Source organism: Malus domestica, chromosome 14 (assembly GCF_042453785.1).
Source record: "Malus domestica chromosome 14, GDT2T_hap1".
NCBI classification, from domain to species: domain Eukaryota; kingdom Viridiplantae; phylum Streptophyta; class Magnoliopsida; order Rosales; family Rosaceae; genus Malus; species Malus domestica.
In genome coordinates this window covers 18,258,406-18,272,118 of record NC_091674.1, presented here as the reverse complement: position 1 = coordinate 18,272,118, position 13,713 = coordinate 18,258,406, and the positions used below count along the sequence as shown (strand labels likewise).

The following is a 13,713-nucleotide window of genomic DNA, read 5'->3' as shown; positions in this document are numbered from 1 at the left end:
TGAGGGTACTTAGGGTTTTCAAATCTAGGTTGTTGTGCCATGCAGGCTTCTTCCTGCAAGATTCCATGCAGAAATACATTTTTAACATCAAGCTGCCTTAAATGCCAATTGAATTGAGCAGCAAGTGCTAAAACTAATCTCATTGTTGTAAGTTTAAGAGCAAGACTGAATATCTCTTTATAGTCCAATCCTGTCACTTGCAATTGAACCATCTAAATTCTTTGTTATCTTAAAAATCCATTTACATCCCACTAAGTTCTTCTGAGATGGAAGGGATACAAAAGACCAAATACCTTGAGAATGAAGGGTATCAATCCTTTCCTTCATACCAGTTAACCACACATATGATTTCATAGCAGATTTATATGTAACTGGTTCAATGAGAGACATATCAACCTCACCAGATGTCCCTAGAGCACTCAAGAAAGCCTTGTGTTTGATTATACCACTTTTATTGTTGGTCTGCATTGGATGCATATTTAATGGTGCAATAGGTAACATAACTTGCAAACATTATGGACTAAACTCAGGATCCAGAAAGAGTTGAATATTTTCACTTGTTGCAACAGTAATAGACTGGGACATATGTGATGATGAGGATTGTGGTGATGCAACAATGTTTGAGGCATGAACAACAGGACTAGAAATAAGTGCACTAGTGTCTGAAGCTTGAATAGTAGGATTTGAGGATGGTATATGGGGAGGAGAGATAGGCAACACCAATATATTGTTAATATTGGGAATTGGTGTGATGCATGGTTGTTGTGTAGAGACAGATTTGAGCACTATTTTGTTTTGATAACTGAAGTAAACTGAGCTAAGGAAACTTAGTTTCATCAAATACAACATTTCTAGAGACAAAAAAAAAATCCTTTTTAACACTTATAACAGATGTAACCCTTATATTTAGAAGCATACCCTAGAAAAACACACTTGGTTTCTTAGCTTGAAGTTTGGTTGTGCTATATGACTTAAGTAAAGGATAACAAGAACAACCAAATACCCTTAGGTGGGTAATGACAGGATTATGCCCATACAATGCTTGAAAAGGTGATTGACTATGTAACAGTGGTGTTGGCATCCTACTGATTAAGTAAATGGCTGTTTGGCAAGCAAAGGTCCAAAACTGAGAAGGAAGTTTGGCATATTGTAACAATGTAATAGTAGTTTCAATGACATGTCTGCTTCCTCTCAGCTAACCCATTTTGTTCAGGTGTATAGGGACAAGATTTATGATGTACAATTCCCTTGGATTGAAGAAAGGTTTGTAATTTATGACTGATGTATTCACCCCCATCACTTTGTAAGGTTTTCACATAAGTAGAGAATTGAGTGGATACAAAAGCACATAATGTAACAAACACATCATAAAAGTCTGATTTGTTGTATAAAAGAAACAACCAACAAAACCAGGTGCACTCATCATTGAGAGCAACATAGTATTTATAACCATCAATTGAATTACATGGTGCAGGACCCCAAATGTCACTGTGTACAGTATCAAATGGTATGACATACTTGGTATGAGTGGATTGAAATGGTAACTTTGTAAACTTTCCTTCTAGACAGCTTTGACACACATTAGAGACTGTGTCTTTATTACATGTAATGTTTACTTACTTAGTAATGAAACTATATGGTTGGTTGTATGTCCTAACCTAGTATGCCATAAGTTGGAACCAATAAGTTGTCCAAGATAAGCAACAACTGAAGTTTTGGAAGGTTGGTATATAAGTGAACTAGTAACAAGTGAGTGGATGTGATAGAGTCCATTACTGTAGAGTCCCTTCTATAGAATTCTCCATGTGGTGGCCTTATCCTGAATCTAAAAACAAAATGCATCAAAGATTAGCCAACAAATGTTATCCAAACAAATCCTATGAATTGACAATAAATTTATGTCAATTTAGGAACATAAAAGATGGAATTAAATTTGATAGGATTTACATGAGTTGTAAGTATGAAACTGCCAATGTAAGAAACTCTCAAACCTTCACCATTAGCAGTTTGAACAACTTCATTGTTGGGATATGGAGAAGCTAATGACAAGTTGCTAAGATCAGCTGTTATATGGTTAATAGCTCCTGAATCTATCAACCATACTTGTGGTGACTGAGAAGTAAATGCTACAGTCCCTATTTGTGAATTCTAAGATGATGGAGAAATACAGTATTCATTGCTTGCATTGAATGAGGTTGAGAATCATTCATCGAATGAGGAGCATTATATGAATATCCCTACATTGAAGCACTACCCCTTGAGAAAACTGAGGTCCCATATAAGGCCCATTTTCATTGCAAAAAAAATACCAAGTGGTATGATTGAATTTGACACATATTTGGCGTTGTTGTCTATCAAAAGACTTATTGAAACAATAAGGTGTAGTGTGACCATCAATATTGCATAATTGATAAGTCTGCAATGGAGGTGCTAAAGGACTCCCAAATTAATTTGGAGATTGACCAAGTACACCAGGATTAGGTGTAGGTAAAACATGAGTTTATGTAGGATACACTAGTCTAGGATTATAGTATCTCTAAACTGCATGGCAGTTGCCCTTTCCTTTGTTTTTGTTGTGATAAGGCTTGAATCCTCCAGATACAATATATAGCTGGCCACTAGTATAATGGTATGATTAACCACCACCAAAGTTATATGACTGAGGTGACATGTTAGATCCTTTGTTTATGGCTGGAAAATTATTGGCAACCATGGCAGATAGAAAAGGAACAATAGTTTAACTGTCTATAATTGTTTCATCAGCAAGTAATTGAGACCTGAATTCTTTGATGGTCATGACACTTTCTCTGCCTCTAACAGCGGTTCTGAATGTATTATACTCTTGAGGTAAGTCATTGAGAGTCAAGATAACAATATCTTTATCAGCAACAAACTCATCAGCAGCAGACAAATAATCTCTAGCTTCTTTAATTTTTTGCAAATACTGAGTCACAGAGTTTGAACCCTTCTTAATGGTTTGAAGATTATACTTCATCTAAAAAATACTGGTCTTTGAAACAGTGGAAAATTGTTCCTTAAGTCTAGTCCATAAATCCCTAGAATTAGAACTACAAATTGCACTTGACATAGCTACTAAGGACATTGTTACATTAATTAACTGCATAAGTGCACGATCATGTAATTTCCAAACAGTATATTCATTTGTGTCTATAACAGATAATGAATTAACAAAATTAACTCCAGATTCACCAGAGTTAGATGCAATTCGAGTAGGACAAGGTGTTGAGCCATCAACAAAACTCATAATACCATTACTTTCTAGCAGTAATTGCATTTGTAATTGGTGTTGAGAAAATTCAAATCATCAAGCTTAACATTGACAGATGTTGAAATTGTAGAAATTAAGGTAGTAATTGTTGACTGAACTGAAGTTGAGAAGCAGTTACCATTTTCGCAGAAATTGAATCAAGAAACTAGTAAAGAGAAAGATCAAGAACCGTGATTGTAAGAGCAATGAGCAAGATAAACAACCACCGTGAAACCCTAGAATTTTGCAAAAGAAAACTGATCAGAGCTTGTCGAAAAAGATTAAAGCTCACCAGATTACGATCAAAGAAGATGAAAAGCGGGAACCGATCAAGGATCAAAAGATGTGTCAGCAACAATGGCGATTGATACCATGTAAACCAAGAAGTAGAAGGTTGAATACATAGATTTTAAAGAGAGAAGTCGAGAGAAATTGAAGAGAGAGAGGGTATAGTTTTTCTGATTTTCTTACATAATTAGGAAGTTATTATGCTATGAGAGTATTTATACTAGAACATTTACGATTGCATATTCTAACAGCTATAACTATGTCTCCTAATCTTATTACAAGTGTCACAATCTTATTTCATACAAGTTGTACATTATCTCTATCATAACCATTTTAACCATCTCAAGGTTCAGTGTTGAGGGTGATTGTAGAACGGTGCTAAAAAATGGATCTAAAAAGTGACTAGCTACCTTGATTAATCCATATTTGTGAGAAAAAAGGGTAGGTGCTTGGGCAGGTTAAGCGAGCTATGGGAGTCAGTCAGAATGTGATTTTTTTTTTTTAAAGTGACTGAAATAATCAGTTTTTTCTTAGGATTTCTTTTTCTCTGCATCATGACTTCTCTCTTTGTCTCTCCTCAATTCTTTTTCTTTTCTATGGAGTGAAAAATAATCAAGAAAATTATGGAGGTAACATGTGGACTTTTGGGTTAAAAGGACAAAATTACCCGAGGCACACTGGGATTCCCACGCGCATGCAATGGACAGTAACGGCTCAATCAAGGAAGAGTCAAAGGTGATCAAAATGGTATTTATCCAAATCCTTCTCATCACTCCTCATCAAATCCTTATTCAAAAGGTAACTCCCAAAACTTCCTATTTAATTTGGGATTAATTACCACTTTAATTGTAAGATATTATTTCACATAATATCTTGCAATTATTCTCCAATTACATCATATATGGCCGGCCACTATTCTCCAAAGAGGATCGGCCATATTGGAGATATGCCCTGAAAGTCAATCTTTGGAAGAAACCTTTCAGGACAATGTCTGTATATATGGATGACTCTAATACAGCAAAAGGCACAGTCACTCATTAGGGCTATCTCAATAAACAATATACGTCCTAAATAGTGTATCCATGGAAATGGATCGATGGAAGAAGTAATCTAATGATGTTAGATTGCAGAGACCTTCTTCACATAACCATAATGTCCAAAAGGTTCCTGGTCATAGGATTGTCAAAGGGATACTGACAATACATAGACCAGTACATACTATGTCCCCTTCCAATGGGAAGGATGGAAAGTCTCATGCCATTCGTGTAGTGACACTAAGACAAGTATGTAGGTGCTCATTATGGGAATGAGTTCACTGAACACAATCAAACAAGAGTACTTGAATGGAGGTCTACTCACATGTCAAGCAAGTAACTCTACTAGTTGGAATAATGTAAGTAATCATTTGACCTGAGACATCCTTGGTCTCAAGTCTAGATCAAGAGGTATAAAACTATACCTTCACTTTGTTCTTCATTTTTGTTAGATGCATCATATATGAACCTATACTTTTTGAAGGGGATTTGCATGACTATAGCTTTGATAATATGTGATAATATGCTTCCGTTGTTTTTGTATATAAATTTTGAATTGTATATGCATGCTAGTCACTAGAAATCCCTCATAAATCTCATAATTTCCCTTCAAGTGGTATCAAGAGCCAAAGGTTTATATTTGATGTGTCCTTTTGGATTTTATGCATATGGGTTTTGATTTTATGTTTGACATATTATTTCTTCATTCAAAATATGTTTATCTTTTTGTTTTTCAAAGTGTTGAAAAATGTGTTTCAAGAGTTGAAAAAGATATGTATGCAAAAGTGTTTTGGATGCATGAATGAAGAGTGAGTTTTTTGAACAAAATTTGGGGCTTTTGTACCATAGGGAAGCGCATGGTTTTTTTTGGGGGGGGGGGTTTGGCTTGTGTTGGTGTTTTATTTTAAGTTACACACACACACACACTTTGAAGCTAGAAAGTAAAGACCTTGTCACTTTTGTTTTTTTTTTTTTGGTTTGAAAAAGTCACCAAGAAAGTGCAAATCTTGAAATTGTTTTCATGGTTTTGTTCTTGGTGTTCATGGTTTTATTCTTGTGTTCATACTTTGCTTTTTGAATTTGGGTGATAAACTTTCCATCAAAAGCTTTCCCTAGATTTACTCTTCCCTAGACTTGACTAGGTGGCCATACCCTAACCATACCTTTAAAGTACAAAAGGTGACAAGGAAAAGTATGGTTTTCTACTTTATTTTGAAATAAAGGGAACAAGTTTGACATTATCCCTCTCCCCATCACTCAACCGGCCACACCTAATGATGAGTCCTTTATGGGCTCTTTTGCAATTTTAAAAGTTGATTATACTTTCTAGTATTTACGGTTTGACCCCTAACTTTCTATATTTGCATTTCGGCCCCACCTTTCTAAGAGGTCAAAATACTTTGATTTTAATTTTTCATAGTTTAAACTCATCATACAATTATGCCCATATGTACTAAATCTAATTGATTATGTTGCATTCCAATTAAATTATTTAATGTGATTAAGTAGTTAGAAAATGGTTGACTATGGACTTGTGCCTTAAACGATAATTGAGCTATGAGAAAGGCCGCTAAATTCAAATTGTTTGAAACTTGGGAATGTGTTTTAATTTCTATTTCAATTGGACCTCAACACGTTAGACGTTAATCTTTCTCTTCGTCATAGTATATGTAATTTGTAGGAATTTGTACAAATCGGTTTGTAATTCTTATTACTTCTTTATCTCTTTCAATTAGTTGATTCCCTCTAGTACTAGACTAGAGTTTCTTTAACTATTGGTAAGGAGACATATTAAAAGGGGTTTTCATGAGATTAAAGATTTGTTGGGTCCAACGCCCTAATTAGAAATGAATGATTGTCTTTCGTTTCTAATGGCTCAATGAAAAAATGTTTTAATTGGATTGAAAGTGCGTAATTAAAACGAAACATTCTTCCCTATATCTTATTCAACAATGTTGGCTCGTTGTTGAATCAACCTAATAAGTCCATAGTCATCCAAAGAGCCTAAGATAACTATAAAGTCAAAATTTAAAGGAATGCAAAAACCTTAGTAGTAGTAGTAGTTACTTCCAATATTTGAAAAATTTGTTTTTGATATTGATTTGTTTTTCTCAAAACAAATAGTGGGGGTATCATATGCTACTAAACTAAAATGAACACAATTAGTAGTAATATATATCTTCAATATTTTAAAAAATTGTTTTGATATTGATTTGTTTTGCGAAAATGAATAGTGGAGATATCATATGCTACTAATTTCATTTACTTTGGACTAGTAGTTGTAATAGGACACAATTTATTATAATGTGATTAAATAAATAAAATGATGAGACCTTAAAATCCCTCAACCAACATCCAATATTAAGTTGAAAGCGGAGAGGTGCTTTGAACACTTCTTCGTGGCCTTCCACCATAGTAGACTCCAATCGTTTATGACTTATACACCGCCTTCACCCTATCATGGGGGAGTTCAAAGTATGTGCTTATACTCAGGAGGAGTCTATTTCAAACATTTGATATGGTGATGGTAGGCAACGAGTATGGCCGACATCGTATCATCGTGAGGTCATACTTGGACCCCTATCTAAACCAGCATGGTGGGTCAAAAACTTAACTAAGAGAAATGGTGCCAACATCGTATCATTGTGAAGCATTGTTCTCTAGAGGCTAACTAGATGGGTAATCACAAGAGGTTATTGTGAATGGGTAATTCTACCCTCTCATTATTATTTTTGCTAGCCAACATCGTATCATCGTGAGGTGAGCTTGGTAATAGTGAGCCTCCCATAACCTGCTAGGAGCTTTCATTGAAATCTCCCAGATTTCATCTTGAGGGATATGGAATTTTCCAAAAATAGTGGGTGGTGTCATTCGGTTTAAAGACCCGAATCGTTTGACTTAATCAACAATCAAACTAATTTATTTTATTGTTATGTATTTAGATATGGTTGGAAGCACACTTGCAAAGATACTCAACAAGCATTGCCTTGAGGGGCACAATTTCCCATCTTGGTACCGTAATGTCAAGATTCTCCTAACCTTGGAGAAAATTGTTTACGTACTAGACAAGGCTCCACCTCACATACCTCTTGGCCCTGAGGCCACTGAGGATGAATGTGCTAAGCATGACAAGCACGTTGAGGATGATACACAAGCCAAGTGCTATCTGTTGGCTTCCATGAATGAGGAGTTGCAGAGACAGCACGAGGGTATGGACAGTGCATCCTCCATCATACTTCGTCTTACGGAGTTATATGGTGAAGGGATGCGCAACCGTCGCTTCAGCACTATCAGTGTGAAGACCAAAATGGTCAAGGGAGCCTCAGTACATCAACATGTACCGAAGATGATTGGACTCATTGAACAATTGGAGAACCTAAGTACTCTACTGGACGGGGAATTGGCCCAGGACTTCATCTTGGCTTCTCTTTCTGATACGTTCTCGCAGTTCGTTATGAATTACAAAATGAACAAGATGGATAGTACTCTCTCTGAGTTACTAAACATCTTAGTAACTGCTGAGAAGACTATGAAGAAAGAGAACGTTTGGGGACTGCTGCAGTAGCCTACAACAAGCCATCCACTTCTAAGGCTAAGCTGAAAGGCAAAGGCAAAGGAAAGGTGAAGAAGTCACCCACTCCTAAGGCATAAAAATGAGTGAAGAAAAAGAAGGCAAAAGAGCCCAAGGGGACTTGCCATCATTATGGAAAGGACGGGCATTGGAAGAGGAATTGCAGGTTATACCTTGCATCTCTGAAGGACAAGCCACAAGGTATGGTTTTTGTTCTTATCTTCAATTCTAATTGTTAGATCTTCTAATCTTTATATTTGATATAAAATGCTAATCACTTATGCAATTGTATGTAGGTGAAGGAACCAAGTAGAAGATGGACGAGCAAAGAAAATGATGGAGTGAAGAGTTCGGCAATTAATTTTTTTTTTTTTGCTAACTACTTAGGAAGTTTGTTAGGCACTTAAAGATAGTCTTTAAACTTTCTTATTTTGCTAAGAACTTATTGTGTGGCTTCATATGATGGAAGACCCACTTTTGGTGCCTATATGAAGGTATATAATTAGTCTCTAATATAGGAGCTAATTCTTTTGTATTAAAACATTATGAATGTTTAACTTATCATATCAATGTAATGTGATGAATGCCTGCTACTATACTTGTTCCTCAAAGTAGTGTTATGAATTGAATATTGTCTTGTTGTATTCTAGTTGAGATACAAGAAATGTATCATTTATATAATGCGATATCCAAAATTTGGATTTATCAATTAAGGATAGATCTTACATGGTGGCCATAGATGGATACAATGAATCTTTAGATTTGGTTCCAATTGCCTACATATGAGTTCTATATGCATTGAGAAAGTCTAGAGATTCCTTTCTTGAAGAAAAGGAAGATCACATTATAATGACATAAGTAATACATAAGAAAAATGTTTCTTATATGGTTATCACTTACTTAACCACAATAACCAAGATCACTCTTGGTTCAATTAGTAGTTTTGAACAACTAATTGGACATTCTTAAATTATTTTAAGAAATGTCAAATGTGTTAGTGATCAAACCAATGATGAAGTTTCTAAATCTATAAAAGGTTTAAAGACTTTAGTCACTTAATAACAAGACATCAACTTAGTGGAGTTGGAATAATAAGCTTAAAAGGTTTTAAACTACTCCACAGTGTCCTCTACCTGTATACTTCATGATTATACACTTTGAATGTATAATGCGATTTCTCATTAAGGTCATGAGAAACAGTGGGAGGTGAGAAAAGGATATAAACTTGAATATGATTGGTTTATAGTTGTCTAAAACTAATAGTATAACACTATTATTAATGAGCTTGTAATTTTAATTGTTAAAGGTCTCAAGCGCTTCGAAGCGTTAAAATCTATGTTGTGTAACATTCTAGGAATAATCTATGAATGTTGGTTTCACCAACCTAGCATAAAATGGTTATATGTTGGGAGTTGTCCATCATTCTCTTTTACGAGAACAAGCTAAGTACAAAGCAAAAGGACAAGTTGATGAAACAAAAGGGAATAGTTTCAAAATGAGTCACAACACATAGTTTAACAACAAGACAATCCGATTTCGACACCTCATGTAACTATAATGCTCTATGTAGTTTTAATAAGGAATTAAATCAACCACCTAGAAGGAATGGTTGAACTCCTATATCCTTAGTAGAAGCCATGCTTCCACTAATGATTTGGATAATTCTTATATGACTACTTTAAAAGGTTTTAGTATGAATAAAACTTGAAATATGATGTTTGACACCATATAATTTAAATGAATGGACTCGATAAAACAAGTCATACATTTCAAATGGAATTACTTGAGAATGAATTCTTTTGTGTATGTTCGTTTAAATAACCTGTGTTAGCTTGAATTGTTGATTGTCCAAAAATGTTGAGACATCATCAATAAGCTAATGGATCTTAAAGATTGTTAATAGATCCAAGACAAGTTAGTGGGAGCTATATGCATTCAAATGAAGAATATATAAGTGTTATGTTTTTCTTAAGGTTTCGAATGAATGCTTAGTTACAATAAGGTCAGTGGGAGTGATGTCATACTTTTGAGCAACATATTATGAATGAAGTCTATTTGATAGACGTAATAAATATTGATGTTACTCAAAATGACAAATTGTGACAAGGTCAATTTTGAAGTATAGACTTAAAATGGACCTATTGATATAGCAAGGCTGTCTCAAGAATGTTATATAGGGAAATTGAATCTCAAACGTTGAAGATTTGAGAAAGTATTTCTACATATGATAGAAAATTGCTTTTATGACCCTTATAAAGAATATGTCACAAAATCACAAAAGAGACACATGCATGGACTTGTGAGATGATATCCAAAGGTGAATAACCCTCGGGGTTGTCACTTTAAGATATTGCGATAGCCCAGGATCAGAACCGTAGCAACTGATAAAGTATTATTACCTTTGAGAAAGGAATATCAAAGTGAGACTCTAGAAGCGTGCATTCACTTAGGTTATATAAACCAAAGTGACAATAACCCATTTTAACAAATGGAACTTCATGGTGGATGAAGTACTAATCATATGACTGTATTGTTAGTATGGTACTACAATGGTCTCAAGGTTAGAGCATGGTCTGTATAAAGTATACAAACGAAATATCTGTTGATATTTATTAAAGTTTTAGAAACTGCTTCAAAAGGTGTTTCAAATAGACGGGGTTCATTTTGAACTAATGATTGAATCCAAACCATAAGGTCATTAGTAGGATACTGCGACGTAATTGGGCGATAGCTCAAGCCATGGAATCAAGGTCTCGTTAAAGTATTTTAAACACAAAGAAGAGATAACGTTAAATGTTTTTGGAAACATTTAATAAATAAATCTTTTTAAGTTAAAAGGATTAATGCATAACCTAGTTGGCCTACTAGCTCAAGTTCACTCAACTAGCATTTATGAGATGCAATAGTGATTGACTTTAGTGCAAATGAGAGATTGTTGGAGATATGCCCTGAAAGTCAATCTTTGGAAGAAATGATAGGAGCATATTTATGCAACTTAGTTAGCTTGTTTCTTGGCATTTACTTAGTTTAATTCTAGTTATTTTCGTACTTTAAGCTATTTTCGTGTGTTTGTAGGTTCAAATAACAAAGTTGGCAACAAAGTGTTATTTGGAGCATTTTGGAGCATTTTTGGGCCAATATTGGATAGTGCAAGCATGGAGACATGAGGATGGACGTTTTTGAAGATTAGAAGGCTAGAAATCAGCATGTGTGTGTGCAAGTGTGTTGACCTACAATTACCAAACATCCATCCACTACACCTATTACATCCACTCATTACCAAACATTCATCCACTACACCCATTACATCCACTCATTACCAAACATCCATCCACTACCAAACATCCATCCACTACACCCATTACATCCACTCATTACCAAACATCCATCCACTACACCCATTACATCCACTCATTACCAAACATTCACCCACTACACCCATTACATCCACTCATTACCACAACAATCACCCTCTACACCCATTACATCCACTCATTACCAAACATTCACCCACTACACCCATTACATCCATTCATTACCACAACATACATCACTACCACCTTAATTAGATGGTGGTCCTCTCCCTAGCCTATAAATACATCTACCCTTCATCATAACAAAGGGGGAGATCCATCCAAAGACACATTCACACAGACAGTTTAGGGAGAAGGGAGGAAGACACATTCTGCCGCAAGGCAGAGTCTTTTCTTCTTAACCATTCTGCACATTCCCACAACAAAAACACAATTCCATGCACCTTCATTTCCCTTTCCTTGTCGTGACCTCCAACCAACCTAAACACATTCAGTCATTCCCTTCCATATATCCATACGCATCCATCAAACCACACCTGGTGCCGCAACAAAGAGAAGAAAGAGGACCCTTGGACGTGCTTGCCATTCAAGTTGGATTGTTGGAGCGTTTTTAGGTGTTTTCATTCTTTTGTTTTCAATGTCTAAATTTGTTTATCTTTGCTTTGTGAGCATGAGGAACTAAACCCCCCTTAGCTGGGGGGGGGGGGAATTCGAAACCATGTTCATGCTTGCAATATGATTTGATTACCTTCAGTTGTGAATTCAATTTACTTATCCATTTGAATTAAAACTAATTTGTGTATGTTGGTTGAGAGTGCACGCTTTATTTTCATGCATAAATTTGATGCGAGGATATAAGGGAGTTTCACCTAATCGTTATGAACTTATATTCATAAGTAGTAAAGGTTGCTCGTCACAACCGTGTTAAGTAAATTCTTGGCATAAGTTTCATTCAATTCATAGTTACAAGTGTTTCGTCAATGCTTATGATTTTCATAGAACTTAATGATTCTTGCTTGTATCTCTATTATGCAATTCATGTAGGGAACTTGTGGGGAATGCTTTGGGTTGTTGTATGCAATCATCCAATTCAATGAAATTAGGAAAATCTGAGGGTTAATTAGTGCAATTCACAGTTAATCTGGGGCGTTGAGAATTCATAGTTTATTGAAAAGCAACTGGAAATCGTTTTGTTTGCAAGTGTGTCATGTGTGGAGAAGAACCTCCTAGCTAGCCTTCCATGCATTCAATCTACTCAAATTCGTGCAAATTTCATTAGTTCTTTAATTTACTGGTTTTGTTTTCAAATTCGTCAAAACCAAAACCCCCTTTACCTTGTTGAGTCATATTAGTTAGAAACTGATTTAGTTTGTGTTTTTAAGTATTTCGAACCAAGTTAAAACCAAAATTCGTCCAAAAGTGTGTTTAGAGTCCAAATCTGCCCAGTTTGTGTTTTTAGATAGATTTGAGCATTTTTAGCTTGTTTTGAGTTCTTTGAGTTTGTTTTGAATTCTTTGAGTCTAGTTTAGTGTTTTTAACTTTGTTTATATGTTTTTAAGTCAGTTTAGAGGTTATTAGCAAGCCCTTCTAATCCCCGGTCCATAACGATCCCTACTTACATTCTTTACTACAATTGATACAAGAGGGTTTAATTTGTGTGTTAAGTTAATTTTCGCATCAAGAAACCTTTCAGGACAATGTGTGTATATATTGATGACTTTAATACAGCAAAAGGAACAGTCACTCATTGAGACTATCTTAATAAATGATATACGTCCTAAATAGTGTATCCATGGACAATGGATCGATGGAAGAAGTAATCTAATGATGTTAGATTGCAGACACCTTCTTCACATAACCATAATGTCCAAAAGGTTCCTGGTTATAAGATTGTCAGAGGGATTCTGACAATACATAGACCAGTACATAGTATGTCCCCTTCCAATGGGAAGGATGGAAAGTCTTATGCCATTCGTGTAGTGACACTAAGACAAGTATGTAGGTGCTCATTATGGGAATGAGTTCACTGAACACAATCAAACGAGAGTACTTGAATGGAGGTTTACTCAAATGTCCAGCAAGTAACTCTACTAGTTGGAATAATGTAAGTAATCATTTGACCTGAGACATCATAGTTGTCTTGGGGATACGTTGTTGATCATTTGATAATGAGACGTGACCACATCTCATCTTGGATGTGTTCTATGCATTGTTGGGGTCAGTGGTTTATTCTCAGAG

The 13,713-nt window shown here is 35.3% G+C and overlaps 1 protein-coding gene across 1 annotated transcript; it reads left to right on the top strand.

Moving 5' to 3' along the window:
• The first annotated feature begins 7,534 nt into the window (after nt 1–7,534).
• On the top strand, nt 7,535–8,155 carry LOC139191202 (uncharacterized). Its single transcript, XM_070811774.1, has one exon. It carries the CDS (start codon nt 7,535–7,537, stop codon nt 8,153–8,155), a length of 621 nt encoding a protein of 206 aa, XP_070667875.1.
• The last annotated feature ends 5,558 nt before the right edge of the window (nt 8,156–13,713 follow it).

What these genes read in the sequence shown, in the direction of transcription:
- LOC139191202 (XM_070811774.1), top strand. Translation starts at nt 7,535, where the DNA reads ATGGTTGGAAGCACACTTGCAAAGATACTCAACAAGCATTGCCTTGAG.